The sequence below is a fragment of the Heliangelus exortis genome, chromosome 29 (assembly GCF_036169615.1).
Source record: "Heliangelus exortis chromosome 29, bHelExo1.hap1, whole genome shotgun sequence".
Classification (NCBI taxonomy): Eukaryota; Metazoa; Chordata; class Aves; order Apodiformes; family Trochilidae; genus Heliangelus; species Heliangelus exortis.
The window spans coordinates 1125932-1148559 of NC_092450.1; the positions used below are offsets into that span (position 1 = coordinate 1125932).

Genomic DNA, 22628 nt, shown 5'->3' on the forward strand with positions numbered 1-22628 from the left:
GAAACAGCCATGGGAACAGCATCCAAGGAAATGTCAGGAAGGAAAAAACATCCATGGAAATCTCAGTAAGGAAACAGCATCCATGGAAATAGGAGTAAGGGAACAGCATGGGAACAGCATCCAAGGAAATGTCAGGAAGGCAGCAGAATCCCAGGAAAGCCTCAGCAGCTCCTGTCCCGGGAGAGGGGTCAGAGATGAGCACAGCCCCTGTCCCACCCCACTCATGGCAGCCGGGCCCTGCTGAAGATCTCCTCCTCCTCCTCCTCCTCCTCCTCCTCCTCCTCCTCCTCCTCTTCCTCCTCCTTCTCCTCCTCCTCCGAGACCTCCCCATCGTACAGCTCAGCCAGGGATTGCTCCTGCTGGGAATCCAGCGGCTCCTGGAGCTCCCTGAGCCACGGCGGGCAGGCTCTGCTCCCATCCCATCCGCCCTGGAAAGCAGCAGGGAAGGTTTGGAGGGAATGGGATCGGGGGGAGAAGGGAGCTGGGGGTGCTCCCCACCCTCACCTGCTCTGCAGCCTCCGTCTGCTCCTTGCTCTGTTTCCATAGGGGGAGTTTGTGAAAGAACCTGGGAAAAACGAAGGGAAAGAAGGATAAAAAGGGGAGGAGAAGGTGCTGGCAGGGATTTACAGTGCAGCAAAACATCTGGACTGGGGGGGGGAGTAAAGGGGGAGAAAAAACATTTCTGTCCCCAAAATTCACCATTCCAAATCCGTCAGCCAGGGAGGGCTGGAAGGGTGGGAGCTGTGGGACCCCAGGGACAAAGCTGCCCAGGGGGATGGGTGTTCTGGAGAAGCACCAGGACACCGAGGGGCAGAGAAGGGAAAGGGAGGTGGGGAAGGGTCTGGAGCAGAAGTCTGCCCAGGAGCAGCTGAGGGCCCTGGGGGTGTTGATCCTGGAGCAGAGGAGGCTGAGGGGAGACCTTCTGGCTCTCTGCAACCCCCTGAGAGGAGGTTGGAGCCAGGGGGGGTCGGGCTCTGCTCCCAAGGAACAAGGGATGGGACAAGAGGAACTTTTGGCACAACTCCAGTTGTGCCAGGGAGGTTTAGGTTGGAGCTGGGGAAGAATTTCTCCCTGGAAAGGGTTGTCAGGGCCTGGCCCAGGCTGCCCAGGGCAGGGCTGGAGTCCCCATCATCCCTGGAGGGGTTTCAGACCCTGGAGATGTGGGGATGAGGGACATGGGGCAGGGGTGGCCTTGGCAGGGATGGGGGAAGGCTTGGACTCCAGGATCCTAAAGGGCTTCTCCAACCAAACCATTCCCTGATTCTGTGGTTTTAGGGAGGTGAGGAGCTGCAGGATGGGGCTGGCTGGCTGGGAGTGAGGCAGGACACGGGGAGCAGTTACCATCTGGGGGGTGATTTGCTGTGGCTTTGGGGTTGGGAAGCAGCTGCACGGGCTTGGGAGCAAACCTGGGGAGGGAGAGAAAGAGAGAGAGAGAGTTGTGAGGTCAGGATTTTCACATCACACCCAGGAGGGAGGGCAAAAGGTTCTTCAAAAGGTTCTTCCTCCCACCAAGCTGTCAGACCCATGTGTGAGTCTGTGCCAGCAGCCACAGGGTTTAGCAGGAGGTCAGCTCTTCCCAGCCCTTCCCTGCCTCTGGAATGCCCTGAGCTCCCACAGCTCTCCTAATCTCTGCAATGTTTATGTCTGCCCTTCCTTATCTGTGCAGTGCTCTGCTTCAACCCACTGAAAAAACTGCTGGGTTGTCTTTAAAATAAAAAAAGGGGGGGTTTTGGTTTGGTTTTTTTTTTCAAGAAGAGCCCCAAAGAGAGGCTGAAACCCTGTGGGGTTGTGCTGGCTTCTCCCCCCTGCCTGTCCTTGAGCTGTGGGGAGCAGCAGAACCTTGCAGGAAGACTTGGTTTTGGGAAGAAGATGTTGCAGGGGAATTGGTGGTGGCTGAGAGCACAGTGGGGTCAGGAGAGGCCTGGGAGGTGACCCTGTGGGGCTGGAGAAAACTCAGGGAAGTGCTGGTGGAAGAGGCTGTGAGGAGCAGAGCCTCAGGGAAGGTGTTTGTCAGCAAGGCAGAGCTGTGGTGATGCCAGGACTGAACCCTGCTGAGCTCCACGGGTGCTGTGACAGGTTCCAGGGTTGGAGAAACATCTCCCACGTTCCCCTGGAGCATCTGGACCCATGGACCCAGGAGAGGGCCCAGCCCTGCCCCAGTCCTGCTGGCTGGAGAGTTCTGAGTTCTGAGTCCTGAGTCCTGAGTTCTGAGCTCACCTCAATGAGACAAATCCCCATGAGATTGACCACGATGATGAAAGCCACCAGCACTGCCAACAGGAGCTTGTCACTGGAGGTGTGCTCTGGGTTCCTCTGGGACAAAAGGATTGACAGTCAGGAGGGGACAGAGGTTTCCTCCTTCCATTCCCTGCTGTCCAGAAGGACACATCCAGCAATTCCCTCTCTCTCTTACCTCCTCAGCAGCTTTCCCACCCGTATCCCTGGCCATGCCTAGGGAAAAATTCCCTCCCAGGAGACACTGGTTGGTGAGAGCAGAGGCCCCCTGGTTATTTTGCTTCTCACTGAGCAGCTTTATGAGCTGCCCTGTTCTGGAGAGCAGCTTGGTGCAGGGCAGCTGGAGCTGGGGCAGCCTGCAGTCCACCTGCAGGGCTCGTGCCATGCCAGCCAGGAAGGTCCTCAGGGCTTCATCTGGGACCAGTGAGTGCAGGTGAGCTTCCACCTGGCTTTCAAAGAGCTCTCCTCGACCCAGCACTCTGTCAGAGCTCACTGGTTTATTGTGGAAGCTGAATCCTTCTCCTTGTGGTTTCCAGTTTGCTGCTGTGGTTGGAGGGACAGCTGGTGAGGAGCCCTCATCTCCAGCCCTGTCCTGCTGCATGCTGCTGGCAGGGGGGCTGCTGTTAACCAGCAGGTTGTACCCAAACTGCTGTGCTGGGTTCACTCTCTGCTCTGCTCTGCTTTCTGGTGGTGTGGGCTCTTCCTCTGGATTCACATTGCCAAAGGGCTGGTAGAAAATCTGATGCCTGTTATACAAAGATGGGTTGTGCCCCTGCTTGGAAGTCCTAAGATAGTCTTGTCCTGGAGCTGGGGCTTCCTCTGCATCTTTGCCATGCTCCTCATCCTCCATCCCATGAGTTTTCTTGGTCTGTTCCACAGTATCAGAATAACTTTGAATCTTAAAAATCCTGGACAAATGAGGGGCCTCTGCTGAGGAGTGTGAAAGGGAATTTTTTGGAGCTGGGGATGTTTTGTGGTGCCAGAAGGCCAAGAGGTTGTCAGTGGGGTTGAAGCCTGAGCCACGCTGCTGCTGCACCCAGCCTGTTGTCCTCTTTCCCTGCACTCCTGGGATCTCCTGCACCTTGGCCTTCTGAGTGGCAGATGCTGGCAGCACTGTGTTGGTCTTTTCCACACCTGTGACACTTTTAGCCTGGGGCAGCTTCTTCTCCAGCTCAGCCATGAGGGTGTTTGCTGGAAAATAAGAGTTTCCTTGTATCAGTTTCACTGTCCAGGCCATATGCTGGATGCTGTGCAGGATACACTGAGTCCCAGACTGGTTTGGGTTGGAAGGGACCTCAAAGCCCCCCCAGTGCCCCCCCTGCCATGGGCAGGGACACCTCCCACCAGCCCAGGGGGCTCCAAGCCCCATCCAACCTTCAACACTGCCAGGGATGGGGCAGCCACAGCTTCTGGGGGCAACCTGGGCACCCAGGGGCTCAGCACCCTCACCCCAAGGGATTTCTCCCTCCCTCCCTCCCTGCCCAAGATCTCCTCTCCATCTCCCCTCTCCCAGCTGCAAACCCTTCCCCCTCATCCCATCCCTCCAGGCCCTTGTCCCAAGTCCCTCCCCAGCTTTCCTGGAGCCCCTTCAGGCACTGGAAGGTGCTCTAAGGTCTCCCCATGGGATCCTTCTCTTCTCCATCTGAACACCCCCAATTCTCTCCCCCTGGCTCCAGAGCTGCTCCAGCCCTCCCAGCAGCTCCAGGGCCTCCTCTGGAATGGCTCCAGCAGCTCTGTGTCCTTCTGCTGCTGGGAACCCCAGAACTGGACCTCACCAGTTTTTCCTTCCTGCCTGGGCAGGCGTTGAGGGGAAGGTGAATTTGTTCTGGAAATATGATCCCTGGGATGCCCATCAGTGCTGGTCTGGCTCAGGACAACCTCAAGCATTAAGGTTTTGTGGTCTCCAAGCAAAGGCTCCTTGGGTGTGAGGCTCAACACCACGCTGGGCTGCACCACTGCCATGACTGCTCCTTGCCTCCTTGGCAGAGGATCTGTGCCAGCTGCAAAGCACCAAGAGAGGAGATCAGTGACTCCCACATCACCAGAATCTTTCTGCCAAAATGCAGGGTCAGGGGTTTACCCCGAGCATCAGGAGCTCAGGGTCTGCAACACCCTGCAGTCAGAGGGAGCCCCTGGGAGCTGCTCCTCTGCTGGAAATGGGTGAAGCTCCCATCATCCAGACTTGGATGAAGTGGAAGAATTGGGGATTGGACCCAGAGAGATGCAAAGAGCCCAGGAAAGCTCCTCTCCTGGCAAGGGGCACATTGGGATCAGACTTCAAGGGTCCCACACCAAGGCTGCAAACACCCTCTAACCCTGCTCTGCAGACAGCTGAATGCCAGAGACATGGTCAAGAATATTTACAGATTACAAAAGTATTTAGGCTTTTTTTTTACTGTTAAAATGATAGGAAATTGGACAGAGAAATACATTTTGAGCATCCAGCCCTAACTGGCCCAGCAGCCTGGTTTTGCTCAGCTCATGACAAGGTTGGGCTCACCATTCCCCATCCAGTTTGAAAACGGGTTCCCTGGGGACCTTGGGAACAGGAGTGTGGGTTGTGCAGGTTGTGTCTGCCTTGAGCAGGAGGAGATTCCCCATGGGGAGCTCCCCCTGCCCAGGCTCAGCAGAGAATAATGCTGCTGGGCTTCACCCAAAGCCCTGCAAAGGAGGTTCCTGGCCTCTCCTGCACCTGGAGAGCAGCATGGCAGAGACACCAATTGATTTGTCACCTTCACCCAGGGAGGCTTTGGAGCCTGGATTATCCCAGACCCCTTCCCAATACCTTGTGCATTCCAGGAGGTTTCTGCAGAGCCTTCACCCCTGCTCAGTTTCAGCTCTTGGGGTTTTCAGCTCAGCACTGAACACTGCCAGAACCTGTGGCCAACTCTGCTGGGGCAGGGACCCCTCCTGCTGCTGAGCACTGGGGAGGCTCAGGAAGTTGTCAGGGGAAATTTGGGAGAGGCTTATGAGCCTTCCAGCCCTTGGGAAGGGGACAGGGCACGCAGGATTTCCTTGGCTGTGTGGATTGGAAGTGTGTGTGTTTGTTCAGCCCAGCAAAGCCATTTCTTCTCAAGATAGAAAGTGACACAGGAGATAGGTGTAATCAGCAGAAACTTTTCAACCCTTGTTTTTAACCAAGTCACGTGCTCAAAGGGGAATTTTCTGCCTGTGACTTGAGGAGCACAAACCAAGGTCCTCAAGGTCCCACCTGATCTGCCTGCACTGGCCCAGTGAGGCTCTGGAGAATCTGCCCAGGTTTTGTGTCCCTGGAACGGGCCCAGGGCCACCGGGCTGGGCTGATGCCATCCAGGTGGCCAACACTGCCTGGGAACCCCCCCAGGCTGGATCCATGCTGCAGCACCTCCTCACACCAGAGGAACAGGGGGAAGCTTTGGTGTCTCCATCAGCATCATCATCTTACCACACACTGGAGCAGTGGTGGAGCACAGGGTCCCACAGTGGAACTGGATGGTCCTGCACAGGGTTTCAGTGGTGTCCTCCTGGCAGAAGCAGCAGGCCACATCACTGGGCAGTTTGCTAAAGATAAGAAAAACTCAGCATTTCAATCCATCTCTCCCAGTCCAGCCCAGGTAACACACAGACATCACGTCATGGTGTTGCTTGGATTTCTTCTGCAGCTCTGGAAAACTTCCCACCCCCCCAAGTTCCAGTGGCAAATATGTTCTCCAGGTTTCTCAGAGAGGTTCCAAGTAGGAAATGGGCTTCCCTGGTGGCATAAAAATGTTGATTTCACATTTGAGAATGGGACCAATCCCCAAATGCAGTTTGAAACAGAAACACACCCCACCTTGAGTTCAAACTTCCCTTTGAAAATCCTGGGAAACATCATCTCAATGGTCCCATTCTGGGTGAGCTTGGGAGGGTCTCAAAAGCACACAGCAAACTTTAGGCTTGCTGGGTTTATTCTGCCTGAGTGGTTTGTTCCCCAAGCAAATCCTTGTTTCAGCAATTGGGATCTGCAGGTGGAGGAGACCCAGTCCCCCCATACTCACAGTGTTTCCAGGGAGGTTGTTGTCAGGAGGAGGGTGAGCAACACCTGCTGGGTCACTCGTGTTCCACCCAGGTCTCTGAAAGGGTTTGAAAAACCACAAGACATTTCCAGGCACCATTACCAGAACTCTGCTCTGAGAGCAAGACCAGGACCCTGATGGCTCTGGTGGTGTTGGCAGAGGGATTCACTTCTGCCTCATCCAGGAGGAATGATCCAAGCTCCTCCTCTCATTCTGCTTTGACCCATTCCCAGCCACGGGGGCTGAATCAGGAGGGGATCCTGCAGATCCCATGGGAGATGAATGCAAACAGAAAGGGTTCCCTGGATCCCAAACCTCCTTCTGCTCTGCCAGGAGGGCAGCTCCTTGAGGGGAGACACTTCTTGCCCAGGAGGATGAATCTGCTGTGACCTTGAATATCATACCAGGAAAAGGAGAAAACGTGCTGAGCAGAAAGCAAAAGGTATGAGTGGGATAGCAGGGGGGTGTGCAGGAAAGGTCTCTGCAATAACCCAGGACATTGTCCTCCCTGAGCAGCCAGACAGACGTGAGCAGGAGCCATGGAATTCTGTGAATCCTCAGCTGCATCCAGGCAGAGAGGTGGGGATGTAGGGTGTGCAGGAGCCCTGGATTGCCAGCATGGGTGCCCCAAAGATCAGGATCCCACCTTCCCAGTGCTCAAGCAGAACTGGGGGGCATCCCCAGACCCCTCAGGACACTCCAGAGCCCCAAAGCTTCCTGTGGTGGTTTGTACCTCAAGCAGAAAAAGGCTGGGAGAGGAGTGAGGTTTGCTGCTGGATTCCTGACAACAGAGCACCTGAGAGAGACAAAGATCTCAATTAATTGGGTAAAAATGAGGGGATACTTACAGGTATTTGACTGAAGGCAGCTTGAAGAAGGAGGTGTCAGCAATAACAGACAGGGGGTTGTGGCTCAGGATCCTGAAAAACACAACACAGCAGCAGGAATGGGTGGTGGGAAGGACAGGAGGGTGGGGGAATGTGGGATGGGTTGTCCTGGTGTCCTCTCAGGGACACAGAGCCTGGAAAGATCAACTGGCCCCATGCAGCAGGCCCTGGAGAAATGGTTGATGGTTGAACTACTGTGGAGTTAAAAAAAAAATAATACCCCAGGGGTCCCTGGACTGCACAAACATGTTTAAATCAAAGTGAGTTTCCACTGGATCAGTGACACACTTCTGTCACCAAGGAGTTTTCCTCTTTGCCAGGGCTCACATTGCTCCCCTTGGAATGACAGAGATTGTGCTTCTTGGATGCTGGGGAATTCCCCTGAAATCTCCTTCCCAGGCTCCTCTTGAGTGTGTGAGTGGTGTAAAGAGGTTTCTGGTCAGTGAGGATCCAGCCCATTTCATGGATGGCAGATGTGGCTTTGGCTGAACAACTCTCACTGAAACCTCCCCAAAGAATTTCCTTTCAAGTAGAGAACAAACATAGGAAGTTTCAGCCTGAAGATAAAAACTTGGCTGAGTGCTCTGCGTGAGGAAGGGGCTGGGATGAAGGCTGGAGGCAGGAACAGATGCTGATGGGCTGATTCACACCAGGTCCTGATTATCTCCAGCTAAAAGAGCAAAAAGCCCAGAAGTGCTTCTGGAAAACACAACATTTCATTTTTTACCTCCTCACCTCACACCTTCTCTTTGCTTCCCTCCACCAGGACTTTGATGTTGTTTTGGAGTCTTTCAATTTTTTTTTTTTATTACATTTCCAGTTTTACTCTCTTACTGCATCCAGCCAGGCAAAGCTGTGTCCTAATCCTATGGGAACTTGCTCACAATTTATTCTGCCACTTTACATGTGAGAAATGTGGCACTTTTCAGCAGATGCAGAGAGATTGAGATCTTCTCCTTATGTATATGAACCCTTGGTGAGGAACACATCCTGTCAGGTACAGATGGAAAGGCTGCTCCTGTCCCTGGGTGGGCTCTTTGACAGGATCAACTCTGGGCTGAGTCACAGTTTCTCAGACACTAACAGACCAAAGTTTCCTTTTTGTGCATGGTTACTTTTGAATGCAAATATGCAAAGTGAAATTTCTGGCCAGAAACCTCAGTCACATCCCACCCTCCTCATCACCTCTGCAGCATTTCTTTCCTATCCATCCCCTCAGGATCCCTCTGCTGCTCTTGGAACCTGATCCTGGTTTAAGGAAGTTGTGGGGAAGCTGAGCAGGCCAGGAGAGAGTGGCTTGCAGGCTGGATGGCATCTCTAGAAGGGTTCACTTCTTTACAAAGAGAAATCTGCTCCTTCCTGCTCTGACACTTACAGCTTCTGTAAAAACTGCAGCCCATGCCATGCCTGGAAAGTGCCATTCTGGAGCTGTGTGATGAGGTTTCCATCCAGGTTTCTGGGGAAAAAGAAGATGACAAAACCAAGTTGGGTCTGTCCTCCTGTAGGAAGCTAGAGAGAAACAGGATTGATTTGTAGGAAATATGCAAATCCAAGGAAGAACAAGGAGGAAACTGCCTCTTTCTCTCTCTCTCTCTCTTTTTTTTTTTTTTTTTTTAACCTATCAAGGAGAGGAAATGAAATGCACATGTGCTGAATCCATTTCTGTTCCTGGATACAGCAGCCATCAAAAAAGGGCTTCCATGATGGCTCTGTTTGGCCAACCATGCCAGGACCCCTCATCCTGTTGTGGGTCACCCCCCATCCCCATCTCCTCAGCTCACTGAGGTTTTGAACAGGAGGAATTCAGTCATTGTGCTAAAAATAACAGGAACATTTTCCAGCACAAGAAAGGGTTATAAATGCAAACAGCCTCCAGTAGATACACTAGAAAGAAACCTTTAAAACTCACATGAGCTGCAAAAAGGGAAGTGGCTCAAAAGCATGTTCCTCAATGGACAGGATTTTATTGCAAGATAAATCCCTGTTGAAATCAGAACACCAAATGTTAATTATGTTTGCACTGCCATGTTCACCTTCTCTTGCTCTGACACTGGCAGCAGAGATGTTCCTCTGGTTTCAGGTGGTGTTTCTAGGTGGTGTTTAAGCTGTGATAACCCTCCTGACCAGGGGGGGCTTTTATCTCAGTGACTTTTTTCCTTGCTCTAATCCCACAAAGATGATGTGAGGCCCTGACTTTCCTCTCTGGTAACAGGAAAGATTCTTTAGGTAGCCCTGGTTTAGCAGCTGAGGAAACATTTGCCTGGCCCACAAAAGCCTGAACAGAACCTCTAGTTTGAGGGCACAGACCACATGTGTGCTGAAAATGTTTGTTTTTTTCCCTTAACCCCTTTTAATCCCTCTCTTGGTGAAAAAGGTTGTGTTAAGGGGACATTATTAAAGATGCAAAACCAACTGGGGAGGTTTGGAAAGGGCACAGTGAAGGGGTAACCTGAAGTTTGTGTCCCTGCACACATTCAGTTGCTGTGGGATTCACTTGTCTCAGCTTTAGAACTCATCAGGTTCATTGTTTCAGCCCAAATCAGCTGCCTGGGCCTGCTCAGCAGCAAAGAGTGAGGGAGAAATATTTTCTGGGGAGTGATTCATCCCCTCCCCAGACAGGTTGGGGTGGATGGGACGTGCCTGTTCCTCTCCATGGCAGATCCAGAGTGCCTGAGCAATCAGCTGAATCCCAGGTGGTTACAGGGACCTCAAATCAGAGGAGAGGGATGGGAGATGGCCTCTTGCCCTGCTGGGTCTGAACCTCCCTGGGATCCAGAGGGGTGGTGGAAGGTTCTTTCCATGTGCCATCTCCAAAGGGCTCTGCAAAGTTCCCTTTCCAGCCCTCTGGATGGGGACTGTGGCTGGAATTCTGTTTCTTCCCAACCTGGCTCATTTAGCAAGCAGCCCACATCCCATAAGAGCAGAGCTTTCTGCTCCTCAGTTCTTGGATCCTTTTCTACCATGTAGGGCACATGGATCTGCTCAAAGGACCTGGGGAAGGGGAGCTGTGGGGGGTCTGCAGCCCCCAGCCCTGGCACTGCTTTGTTTTCCACCCTTCCCCAGCCCCAGGGCTGGCTCACTGCGGGAGGAGCTCCAGAAAGGCCAAGACCACCCTGGGCTTGGCTCCTTCCAAGGCAAAACGAGCACTGGAAAGGACAGAACCTCCCTTTTTGTGGGAAAAATGCAAGCAGAGGAGGCTCACACTCAACAAATGTACACTACAAATACAAACAGTGTTGGAGCTGAGATCTTTCCAATGATCTACACATCAAATCAACAGAGATCTGGGGACACCTCTCCCCATCCTCATCTCAGCATAACAGAGGAGCAGGATCCAAACCATGACCCTCATGACCCAGTTCCAAGTCAGGGCTTCCCTTGCTGTCAGCTTTTTCACACAAATAGCACCAAATTGTAGTTTTTTGTCCCTGTCATGAGGTTTGGGTTGAGAAATGAGTGAGTTTCCTCTCAGTCTCATGTTGTCTGGGCTCTGGGCACCAAATCTCTGAGCCCCCATGGAGGGATTTATTTCTGCCTTTAGGATAAGAAAAGAGAAGGTGACAGTGGCCAAGCAGAGGACAGAGAACAGGGACAAGATTTTGCCTCTCTTTGTTTCCCACTTCCTTTGCCTGCACCACACAGGAAAACCCAAAATGTGTGAGAAAACTGAACTTCAAGGAGAAAACAAAACCCTAATGCTCTTCTGCTCTGTTCCAGACAGCAATGGAGACAAAAAAAAACCTGTTGCAATTTCATACCTGGATGTATGAGTTTGTTACTCCCCCAAGAAGGAGGGGGGGACACTCAGTAAGGTAGGGTCCTGAGAAACCTGGATTTTTTTTTCTAGAAAAACCTTGTGGTAGGTTTGAGGTTATCCCCACTGAGAGGGAGAGCTCCCAACCTGAGTGCATCTGGGGGCTGAGCAGAGCTTTTTATACCTGGGATAGGCCCTGGAGAAGCTCTCCCAAGGGTGATCAACCACCTGGGGCTCTGGCTTCACCACAGGGGAGCTCTTCCCACCCAAACCCTAGCAGAAGCAAGGTCTGCATGGGGTTTGCCTTGTTCTAGGTGGCTCTCACCCCAAAAATGTCCTTCCTCAGCTAAACAGAGCCAGAAGCAATCTCCCAGGGCATGGAAGGTCACTGTGAGCTCAGGCTTGGGTACAACCCAAGCAGTATCTGTGGGAAGGGGCAGCAGAGGTGGCTGGAGTTGGGGAAATGAAAACTTCACCATGGCCCTCCAGGAATCCCCCAGCAGGACCCCCCACTCTGCTCTGGCTGCAGCTTGGAGCTCAGGAGGAATAAAGGAATAAAGGAGATGTGGATGGGGGTGGGCTGAGGGAGGGCAGCTCCCCAGGAGGGGTGGGGGGTGGTACCTACAGGTGCTTCAGCAGGAGCAGACCCTCCAGTGAGTGCCTCCTCACCTCCCGCAGATTGTTGGCTGGGAAGAATCTGGAATGAGACAAAGGGAAGTGTTCCTGACACATCAGCTGCTCTCTGGGAGGGAATGGGATTTCCAGGAGGATGTTTCCTGCAGTAGCTTTCACTAAAACACCTCCTTGAGTCACTGCAGGGATCATCTCCACCAGCCACAGCAGCAGGCTGGGATGCTGAAGCTGCCCTGAGCCTGATCCCTGATGGAAGAGGGGCAGGAATGGTCCTGCAGGAGGGAAAGGACACAGCTCACAGCATCTTTTGCTGCCCCAGGAGCATTCACTCCCCCCCTTGCTGAGCAGCTCAGCTTGGAATTCCAATGAAAACAATTTGTGTGGGTGACTGTGCCACCACCCAGCCCACAGCAATAGAAATACCTGAACTCCTGATGTTCTGACTGCTAGGGGACACTTACAAGTACTCTGCCCAGGGGTATTCCCTCCATGCTGCTTTTTCGATGGAAGAAATTGAGTTCCCAGTGAAATCCCTGCAAAGAAACAATTGTCACTGTCACCCCTGGAGATGAAAACCTGCAAATTTACCTGAAGATGCCAGATCCCAGCTTCATCCCCCTGCCCTGCAGCACGAGCCCCACAGACCCAGGTGTGTCCTGGCAGTGACTCCTCTGGGCTGTCCCAGGGGGGGTCACTGGCATTAAGAAGCTGAGGAAGGGCAGAGGATGAGATCCCCCTGAGCCAGGGGCACCCCTGACATCCCCTGCCTGTGCCCAAGCAGAAAGCAGCAGAGCCTGCAGGCAGAAAGATCCCAGAGCCCCAGACTGGGTTGGGTGGGAAGGGACCTCAAAGCCCCCCCAGTGCCCCCCCTGCCATGGGCAGGGACACCTCCCACCAGCCCAGGGGGCTCCAAGCCCCATCCAACCTTCAACACTGCCAGGGATGGGGCAGCCACAGCTTCTGGGGGCAACCTGGGCACCCAGGGGCTCAGCACCCTCACCCCAAAGAATTCCTTCCTCAAGTCTAACCCAAACCCAGCCTCCTCCAGCCCAAAATTCCTCCCGGGATGGGCAGGCTGGGGGTGAAGAGAGCTGGGATCAGCTGGCAGGAGCAGAGCAGGGGACACTCACAGAATCACAGAGTGGGCACAGCTGGAGAAGACCTCTCAGATCACCACCTCCAGCTGTCAAATCCCCCAAATCAAACACACAGATATCAAGCTCTGTGTCACCCCCAGAGCAGCTCCTGAAGGGCCTCAGCTCCACAGGTTTTCAGTCCCTCCAGGGCTGGTGACTCCACCACCTCCCTGGGCAGCCCCTTCAGCACCCGACTGCTCTCTCAGGACAGAAATTCTTCCTCAGGTCTCATCTAAACCTCCCTGGGACAACTTCAGGCCGTGTCCTCTGGTCCTGTCACTGTCACCACCTCCCTGTCCCCTCCTCTCAGGGTTAAGGTCTCCTCTCAGCCTCCTCTTCTCCAAACCAAACATCCATGGGGTGGCAGGCAGGGAGGGAACACCTTGGGGACATCCTGTGGGATGCCAGCTCAGAACCTTGCTGAGGGTGGGCAGATCCACAGGGGAAAGGACCCAACATCCCAACTCGCTCCACACCAGGGCAGGATTGGTCCCCGTGTCCCCTTGGCACGGGCTGTGTCACCAAGTGGCACTGGGGACATTGTCCCATCGCTGCCCTGCTCCCCAGGAATGTGACAAGGTCTGCAGCCTGGTGCTCCCAGGGAAAGAGGAATGTGCCAAAGAGGGCTCAGCTTCCACAGGGCTCGGGGAGGGGCAGCCCAGTAGCAGCCCAGTTCCCAGCACTGGGAATCTTTTCTGCCATCCCAGTGCCAGTGGGGTTTGTGTCTGGAATTCCCACCTCGGCCAAGGCTCTCCAGGAGCAACCCTGCCCCAGTGCTCCCAGTCTGGCTCCATCGGCCACGCTGGGCAGCACCTGGGCAGCTCCTCAGCCAGGACTGGATCCAGTTGGGGTGAAACTTCCAGGGCTCGGAAACACATTCCAGAGCCTGGGAACAGCTCCCCAGAGAGCTTCTGGGTTCTCCTTCTCTAGAGACTGTCAAGCCCCATCTGGATGCATTTCTGAGAGCTCTGTCCCAGTTCTGGTGCTGCTCTGGCAGGGGGCTTGGACTCGATGATCCCCAGAGATCCCTTCCAAGCCCCGACATCCCGGGATTCTGCAAAACCCTTTGGGAGCACCCCAGAGAATTGGAGGTGCTCCCAGCCCAGCCCCAGGAATGGCTTTCATGCTGATGGGTGCTGTTTCCCACAGGTCTTCACAGGGATCTTCACAGCAGAGATGGTCCTGAAGCTCATTGCTTTGGATCCCTACGAGTATTTCCAGCAGGGCTGGAATATCTTTGACAGCATCATTGTCACCCTGAGCCTGGTGGAGCTGGGCCTGGCAAACGTGCAGGGGCTCTCGGTGCTCCGCTCCTTCCGCTTGGTGAGTGCCATGGGGTGAGGGGCAGAGAATCCCGGAATCCTTTTGGTTGGAAAAGACCTTTCAGGGGATCAAATCCAACCATTTCCTTGGCACTGCCAGGGCCACCGCTGCAGGCGGTGTGGCTGTGCCACAGGGGTTGGCCAGGGGGGAGAGCGGCTTTGTCACCCTCCTGTATCACACAGTCCCAGACTCCATGATCCCCAGAGATCCCTTCCAACCCCTGACATCCCGGCACTCCCTGAAATCCTTTGGGATCAGACACCTCCCTGCCCCCCATCCCCGGGCAGTACTCACAGGAGGGAGAGGCCTCGCAGCCGGGGCCCGGGGGGCAGCCGGGCCAGACCCGCGAAGCTGCAGCCCAGGAGCCGCCCCCGGCAGCGGCAGAGGAGGGGACAGAGCCCCCCGGAGCCCCCCGGGCTGGGGGCTGCCAGCAGCAGGGCCAGCGGCAGGAGGAGGCCCATGGCGGGCAGGGGCTGCGGCGGGCGCTGGGCCGGGGGTCGCCGGGTAACGGGGGGGTGGGGGGGGCACAGGCCCTGCCCGCAGGACCGGGGGCTCCGGGGAGCTCCGGGGGTCTCTGCCAGCAGCAGAATCGGGGATGTGAACCCAGTCCCTGTCTGGGGACTCACCCACACACAGGGTTTGTCACATCCCAGCGCTGCTCCCTCCCCTCGGCGTTCCCTCGGGATGTGGATGGGATCACAGATCGCTTGGAGTTCTCTGAAGTCACAGAAATCACAGAAGTGAGGAGTTGGAAGGGACCCCGAGAGCCCATGGGGTGCAATCCCCTGCCAGAGCAGGGTCACCTCCAGCAGGGCACACAGGGAGGTGTCCAGCAGGGGTTTGAATGTCTGCAGAGAAGGAGACTCCACACCCCCCTGGGCAGCCTGGGCCAGGGCTCCCTCACCCTCACCCTGAAAAAGTTTTTCCTGATGTTTCTGTGGAACCTCCTCTGCTCCAGCTTGCACCCCTTGCCCCTCATCCTGTCACTGGACATCCCTGAGCAGAGCCTGGCTCCATCCTCCTGCCACTCACCTCTACAGATTTATTCCTCAGCTCCCCCCTCATTCTCCTCTCCAAGCTCAGAGCCCCTCATCTCCCTCATCCTTTCCTCACCAGGAGATGTTCCGCTCCCTTCAGCAGCTCTGTGCCTCTGCTCTGGGCTCTCTCCAGCAGTTCCCTCTCCTTCTGGAACTGAGGATCCCAGAACTGGACACAATATTCCAGATGTGGCCTCCCCAGGGCAGAGCAGAGGGGGAGCAGAACCTCTCCTGAGCACCCCCTTCTAACACCCCCCAGAACTCAGTGTCCAGCCACAGAACTTTGTTTCATCTTTGCCTTCTCAGGTCAAAGCTCTCCCATTATCAGGTGTCTTCTCCAGCCTTCTCCCCTCTTTTTTTCTGCTAAGTTAAGGAGACCACGCTCCTCTCTCTGCAAGAGGGATCTCAAGTCATTCCCGTGGCTCTTCCCCAAACTCTCCCATTTTCCAGTCATCTTTGTTTTTCCCCAATAAATCAGAGCAGGGATCTGTTACCAAGTAAGCATTTCCCTCCCACCATGCATCCTCCTGATCTGGGGAGGCTGCTGCCCCTTCCCATTGCTTGTGCTGCTTCTGAGATTTATTCATCATCAAACAGGGTTACAAAATTTTACTTAGTTTAATTAAATAGTTATTAAAAAGAATTTTTGCTTTACATCACAACAATGTCCCGACTGGGGTTCAACCCACGTGGCTCCTGTGGTGCAATGTATTATTGCAAGACTCAGGGTTATTTCTTGAAAAAATCCACTGTAATTCTCTTTCTCTGTGCCTGTGCAGCCATGTGTAAGCACCACAGCTACTCCTGCTGGCAAGACATCTCCTGCTGTCTCCTGCTTTCTCCTGCAGATCAACAAACCTGAGTTCAATCCTTTTTATTTTTCTTTAAGCACCCTGCAAATCTGTTACGCTGCCAAAATAACAATTGTGCAGCTAAGCTGGCTTCCATATTTAGCTGACCTGGTTTGGATGACAGGAAAACACTTCCCCTCCAAACAAACAGCGTATATTTTGGGGCTTAATTTTAGTAACACCAGGTTTACTGCCCATTTCTTTGGCTGTTACATATTTGGAGGAAAAGAAAACACTGGCTGTGATGCACATGGCATTTGACAGTATTGAGACTTTCCTTCCTCATCAGACACTGCAGAACTTTGGGAAATGATGTGAAGACAGAGCTGCACTAACTACATGGCATCTCCTGCCTAGGGAGCTCATCATCAAAACTGAGATCAGACAAAACTTCCTCTTCGAAGTCAAACTGCTCCAAGGACACTTCGTTGACCTAGGAACAGAAATCAGAAGTAAATTGCTTCCTCTGCAACATATTTTAGCTTCATCTCTCTGTACCTGGAAACAATAGATTTTTACCCCATACAAGAGTCAGCTTCCAGGGAATTTACCAACTCAGGAACGGTTCTGGCTTGGAAAGGCTGAGATCACAAGGGCAGGAAGCAAAAGGACAGCCAGCAGCTCCCTACCAAATCCTTCCAAATTCTGTCTGTTCCTCTTCCTACCAGGCTGGCAGGTGCCCTGGGGAGAGCTCCCACACAGCACTGAGAGGGAAGTGAGAGGGCAGGGGAGGAGAGGGAAGGCTCCTCTGGTAAAACAGAGGTTTGAGAAGTTGCAGCCTTTCTGCTTGGCTTTGCTGCTCACTTCTCCTGTGGTCACTGCACGTGCAGTCAGTTCTCTGTGGGTTTAAAAGAGGTCAGAAAGAAGGGGCTGCACAGAGAGAGAACAAACCAGCAGAAACTTCATCTTCTCAACTGGATGTCACTCACTTCACCCACCAAAACACTCCTTACTGCTCTGCAGTAGGACAGGAAGACAGCTCTGCCTGTGGACACGAGGTGACTCAGTGTCATCAGATGGAATAATGGATCACAGGGTCTGTCAGACATTTCCTCCATGAGAGCTGTGGGAGGAGTGAGCCATGGAGGGGCTGCTGCATCATGTGGGAGTGATGCTCTGCCAGGCAAACAACAGATCCTGCAGTCACCTGCAGGGCTTTCACCAAAGCTTTTCACACTCATTCCCCCCGGGGTAAGGAGAAGTCCCTGAAGTGCATTTCTAGCTGGGGAGTTTTGATTTATTTAAGAACTTATTAAAAAATAATTTGATTTAGCCTACTGTGACTGTGAAGTACAGTCCTGGACACTGCCAGGTGTCATTTTTGTCAACCTGCACCAGAACAGCCCTGTGCCCAAACTGCTAGCTTCACTGTGCTGTCTAAAATATACACATTTCTAAACAGAGATACCCAAAAAGTAGGAGTTTTGAAACCCTAGTGTGCTGTACAGCTCCAAGACATGATTAATTCCTGGGACTGAAGTAAAATGCTGAACAAAAGGAGGGTGTCAGAGGCTGTAACAGGTAACAGCTGGATCTCCAGTCCCTGGAAGGAACATACAGGTCCTGGGTGGAAAGGAAATCTCCACTGGTTTTACCTGAACAAGCCCCTTCAGTTCCTCTTCTGCTAAGGAATCTGTGAGCTGCTCTTGGGTGGAATTGTACTCCACAGCCACTTTCCCATTCTCTGAAACAAGCAGACAGAATAAACAGGCAGAGACATGGTTAGTTACTGCCATGTGTGCTGACAATAAGCCTGCCCTGAACTCCAGGTGGGACAATTCTGCTTCATAAAGAGTTGTAGGATTTTTCCAGGACAGGAATGTGTAAAATGCTGCAGTTCAGTTCCTCTTCCCCTTGGAACCAGAATTTCCCCAATCCCTATCAGCACACACGTGTTCAAATGCCAGTGTTTACACTCTTGGAATTGGGTGTTTCAATGACTTCTTTCTCCTGAAAAAAAAATCATCTAACCTCCTGCTGGATCTTCCTTTCACTCACAGAGCTCACAGGGTGGAGCTGCTGTATCATTAACACTCTGTTAAATCACTACAGACCACAACACAAGTTTAATTTAATTAAACTCCCCCCCTCAAGCCTCAATGAATCCCAAAGAAAGGTTCAGAGAAAAAAAATATTCACAGCACTTGCCATGAAAGTTCTGTCATCAGCCCAAACACCCCTGAGTTTAATACAAACCTTACCAAGCCTTACCTAAGACTACCAGGAGTATCTTCTGAAAGGCAGCAGACAAAGCCTTCCCAACAGCAACCTTCTGAACTCTCCTGGAGGCTGTGATGAACTGGAGAGGATCTGAAGACAACAAGCAGGAGGTTATTGACATGAAGGTGACACTGTACCAGCAGCATGGTGCTCAGAAATGTCACCAAACACAGCCCCGTGGACGTGGTAAGGAAGCTGCTTGGCTTCAGGGGGTCCCCAGCAGCCTGGCAGCACCCTCAGCCCTGTGCTGGGACCCCTGCCTGGGGCAGAAGGCAGTGGAGACCCCCATGGGCACCCAAGCTGTGCCACAGACACCACCACAGCCATGCTCACACCCAAAGGGGCTGAGGCAGAACAAGTAACACCACAGATGAGAGGGAGAGAAGTGCAGGGATGTGATCCTGGTTTGGAGCAGGGAGGGAAGAGCCATGCTCAGCATCCCCTCTGCACAGCACAGCACAGCACAGCACAGCACAGCACAGCACAGCACAGCACAGCACAGCACAGCACAGCAGCTCTCAAGGCTCTGCACAGATCTTTGCCTTCAGGTAGATTCAGATGCTCTGTCAGACCCCCAGACTGAGCAAAAGCACAACTGTCCCAGTGCCTGGGCCAGCTCCCAAACTCACCTTCAGTGTTCTCCACGTCTGCCTCAGCCAGAGCAACCCCCCTGGTGCACACCCCGTGGGTGGGCAGAGTCACCTCCACAGCACACAGGTATTTCACAGACTGCTCCTCATTCTCACCACCAAAGCCAGACACCTCCTGCAGCTGTTGGGAAAACAACAGGGAATTAATTTTGATTAAAGAGGAAGGGAATGTTGCGACCACTTTGGCCTCTTCCTGCCTACCACAGACCCCAAGGACATGGTGGAGGCAGAGCAGGAACCCTGACCCTCTTTTAGAAATACCTCACAGTCCCCATATTCTGGGAGTCTCCATCATCTTAGAAACTTCCAGAACATGAAGACTCCTGTCAGGCCCTGGCACTGCTTTCATCACAGCCACCCTCACTTTGATTAACAGAAGCCCAGACAGTGCTTCTGGACCCTTGGCAATTTTCTCTCCCCTGCCTTACAAAATACTCCACTTGTGATCCAAGATGAAGCTCCTGCAGCTATTATTTACTAATTTGAGGGTAATTCTTGTTTCACCAACCACTCTGATGAAGAGGACAAGGATGGTGGAGGAATATAAAAAGGGGCCCTTACTGTGATGATGTGACTGGACCAGCCATTAAAGCCAAGGTAGTGGTTGGCCAACTCCTGGCACTTGTTGCTGTTGAGAGCAAGGCCTTGTTGCTGAAACCCTTTCTGCTTGGTGCAAACACAGACCTGTCCAGAAAAGAAGAACCCTGGTTAGCCAGGCTTAGCTTGGAAGGTTCACACTCCAGACACACTGATAGGTAACCTGCACCCTGACCACTGCTTCTGAGATGTGGGGGGGCTTTATGTAATAGGCAATATTATGATCTGTAATATTTTTTATCCAGGAACAGGCCAGGCAAATTTTTCCTGAGGGCTGTGCTGTTCTACTGCACTTGTTCTGGGCCACAACAACCCCAGGCAAGGCTCCAGGGTTGGGGATGAGTGGCTGGAAAGGTGCCCAGTAGAAGAGAAAACCTGGGGGTGTTGATTGGCAGTGACTGACCACGAGGCAGTGTGTGCCCAGGTGGCCAAGAAGGCCACCAGCATCCTGGCTGTGTCAGCACTGGTGTGGCCAGCAGGAGCAGGGCAGGGATCATCCCCTGTGCTGGGCACTGCTGAGGCTGCACCTCCAATCCTGGGGTCAGTTCTGGGTCAGAAAAGGGACACTGAGGGGCTGGAGTGTGTCCAGAGAAGGGAAAGAGAGGTGGGGAAGGGTCTGGAGCAGAAGTCTGCCCAGGAGCAGCTGAGGGCCCTGGGGGTGTTGATCCTGGAGCAGAGGAGGCTGAGGGGAGACCTTCTGGCTCTCTGCAACCCCCTGAGAGGAGGTTGGAGCCAGGGGGGGTCAGGCTCTGCTCCCAAGGAACAAGGGATGGGACAAGAGGAACTTTTGGCACAACTCCAGTTGTGCCAGGGGAGGTTTAGGTTGGAGCTTGGGGACAATTTCTCCCAGGAAAGGGTTGTCAGGGCCTGGCCCAGGCTGCCCAGGGCAGGGCTGGAGTCCCCATCATCCCTGGAGGGGTTTCAGACCCTGGAGATGTGGGGATGAGGGACATGGGGCAGGGGTGGCCTTGGCAGGGATGGGGGAAGGGTTGGACTGGATGATCTCCAAGGTCATTTTCAACCCAAATAATTCCGTGATTCTACTTAAATCCCACCTGGAAGCCAGCCCTGGGGGATGTCACCACACAGCCTGGCTCAGCCACAAGGCAGCCAACTTTTTACACAAGGAGCACCCCCAAGAGAACCAAACATCTCAGGTGATTCTGCCCAGGTGCTGGAGGTGAGGGTGCTGAGCCCTGCACCCCGGGGTGTCCCTCTCACCTTCAGGGCAGATTTCTGGAAGAGCCTTTGCCCGTTGCAGGCGCGTTGGGCTCTGCGCGCGTCTCCAGAGGAATAAAACTTGAGGATGGCGTAGGAGCCCGGCCCTGCCCCTGCTGCACTGCTGTGTGCACGAACGGAGTAGAGCAGCCCGAACTTGGAAAATGCTGAATACAAGGAATGCTGAGGAAAAAGAAGAGGAAAAAAAACCAAAAAGAGTCTTTGGAAATACCTACGGGTGCTCCGCGGGCTGAGTGGCAGCGACGGAGAGAGGCTCCTCAGAGACCTGATTATCTTGAGAAAGAGGAAAGTTTTTAGTACCATTTGATGGCAATAAACCCTGGAATAAGCAGTGAGGCTGAAAATGAGTATCCGCACATAAAATTCAGCTCAGCCTGGCTGGATGTGTGGCCACGATGGTGTCTTCTCCCTTCTCATCCAGCCTGTGGCTGTGAGAGGAGAGGACGCAGACTTTCTGTCCATTTGCTCTCTGCTACTCTACAACTAAGCAAAATTAACGGGGTTTTATTGCGGCTTTTATAATTGTTTCTGCTCTCTCCGCAGCCCCGCATGCCTCAGGGAAACCCAAAAATGCTTAAAAAGGTAACCAAAAGATGGAGGTGAAGCCATCAGGGCCGATGGGGGGGGACCGGGACCTGAGTTTTAAAGGGGCAGAGGGGCCCCGGGGTCCCGTTCCTCAGCCCCGGGGGTCCCGGATCCCGCTCCGGGGTCTCCCCTTGCCTCACCTCAAGGCCCGGCTGAGGCTCCAGCCCCCAGACCAGCAAAGTTTGGGCGCTCCCGGTGGGTACCCGGAACTCCACCACCTCCGCCATTCCGGACCTTCCTCCTCCCCTCCTCCTCCTCCTTTCCTCCTCTTCCCGCCCCGGCCCGGCCCCCTCCGCCTCTGCCTCACCGCGTCCCGCCCGGCCGGGGGAGGAACTGTGGCTGTAGGTGTGAGGGAAAAGCCTCCGAAATCGACCCCCCCAGCCCCAAATCCTTCCCAAATCCACCCCGCACCCCCAAATCCACCTCCACTCCCCAGCCCCAAATCCACCCCCCAGCCCCACATCCACCCCCAAATTCCCCCAAATCCACCCCCTATCGCCAAATACACTGCCAGTGCCAAATCCACCCCAAATCCACCCCCAGCCCCAAATACACCCTCAGCCCCAAATTTACCCCCAAATCCACCCTCTATCCCCAAATCTACCCTCAAATTCACCGCCAAATCCATCCCAGTGCCAAAGTCTCCCCAAATCCTACCCCCAGCCCCAAATCCTCCCAAATCCACCCTGAGTCCCGAATACCCCCCAAATCGACCCTGTCCCCTATCCCCAAATCCACTGCCAGCGCCAAATCCACCCCCTATCCCCAAATCCATCTCCTATCCCCAAATCCACCCCCTATCCCCAAATTCATCTCCTATCCCCAAATCCACCCCCTATCCCCAAATCCACCCCCTATCCCCAAATCCATCTCCTATCCCCAAATCCACCCCCTATCCCCAAATCCACCCCCTATCCCCAAATCCATCCCCTATCCCCGAATCCATCCCCAGCCCCAAATTCCCCCCAAATCCACCCCAAATCCACCTCCACCCCCATATCCACCCCAATGCCAAAGCCTTCCCAAATCCTACCCCCAGCCTCAACCCCTCCCCAAATCCACCTCCTATCCCCAAATCCCCCCTAAGTCCCCCCCCAACCCCAAATCATAGAATCATAGAATAGGCTGGATTGGAAGGGACCTCAGAGATCATCGAGTCCAACCCTTGAACAACTACCGCCACAGTCACCAGACCATGGCACTGAGTGCCACATCGAGTTGCTTTTTAAATGTCTCCAGGGACAAAGAGTCCACCACCTCCCCAGGCAGCCCGTTCCAATGTCTGATCACCCTTTCTGTGAAAAAATTCTTTCTAATATCCAATCTGAACTTCCCCCGGCACAATTTAAGACCATGGCCTCTTGTCTTACTGAGAGTTGCCTGGGAAAAGAGCCCAACCCCCCCCTGGCTCCAACCTCCTTTCAGGGAGTTGTAGAGAGTGATGAGG

At 53.7% G+C, this 22628-nt stretch overlaps 2 protein-coding genes across 3 annotated transcripts; both read right to left on the bottom strand.

Moving 5' to 3' along the window:
- Window positions 1-221: 221 nt before the first annotated feature.
- On the bottom strand, window positions 222-14492 carry LRRC37B (leucine rich repeat containing 37B). The gene is made up of 14 exons (XM_071728250.1): window positions 14297-14492; window positions 12005-12076; window positions 11536-11607; window positions 9066-9137; window positions 8532-8612; window positions 7118-7189; window positions 6252-6326; window positions 5660-5775; window positions 4011-4235; window positions 2414-3426; window positions 2218-2313; window positions 1342-1406; window positions 505-565; window positions 222-428 (listed from the first exon to the last, which is right to left on the bottom strand). The coding sequence occupies exons 1-14, from the start codon at window positions 14461-14463 to the stop codon at window positions 222-224; spliced, it is 2394 nt and encodes a 797-aa protein (XP_071584351.1). The 5' UTR covers window positions 14464-14492.
- Window positions 14493-15638: 1146 nt separating this feature from the next.
- Window positions 15639-21434, bottom strand: RDM1 (RAD52 motif containing 1). Of its 2 annotated transcripts, none has more exons than XM_071728729.1 (7): window positions 21322-21434; window positions 20579-20758; window positions 19322-19444; window positions 18740-18881; window positions 18102-18200; window positions 17486-17574; window positions 15639-16323 (listed from the first exon to the last, which is right to left on the bottom strand). In XM_071728729.1, the coding sequence occupies exons 1-7, from the start codon at window positions 21406-21408 to the stop codon at window positions 16222-16224; spliced, it is 822 nt and encodes a 273-aa protein (XP_071584830.1). In that variant the 5' UTR covers window positions 21409-21434; the 3' UTR covers window positions 15639-16221. The 2 variants fall into 2 exon arrangements, with proteins under 2 accessions (XP_071584830.1, XP_071584829.1); XM_071728728.1 differs by having other exon boundaries at window positions 20579-20869.
- Window positions 21435-22628: the final 1194 nt, after the last annotated feature.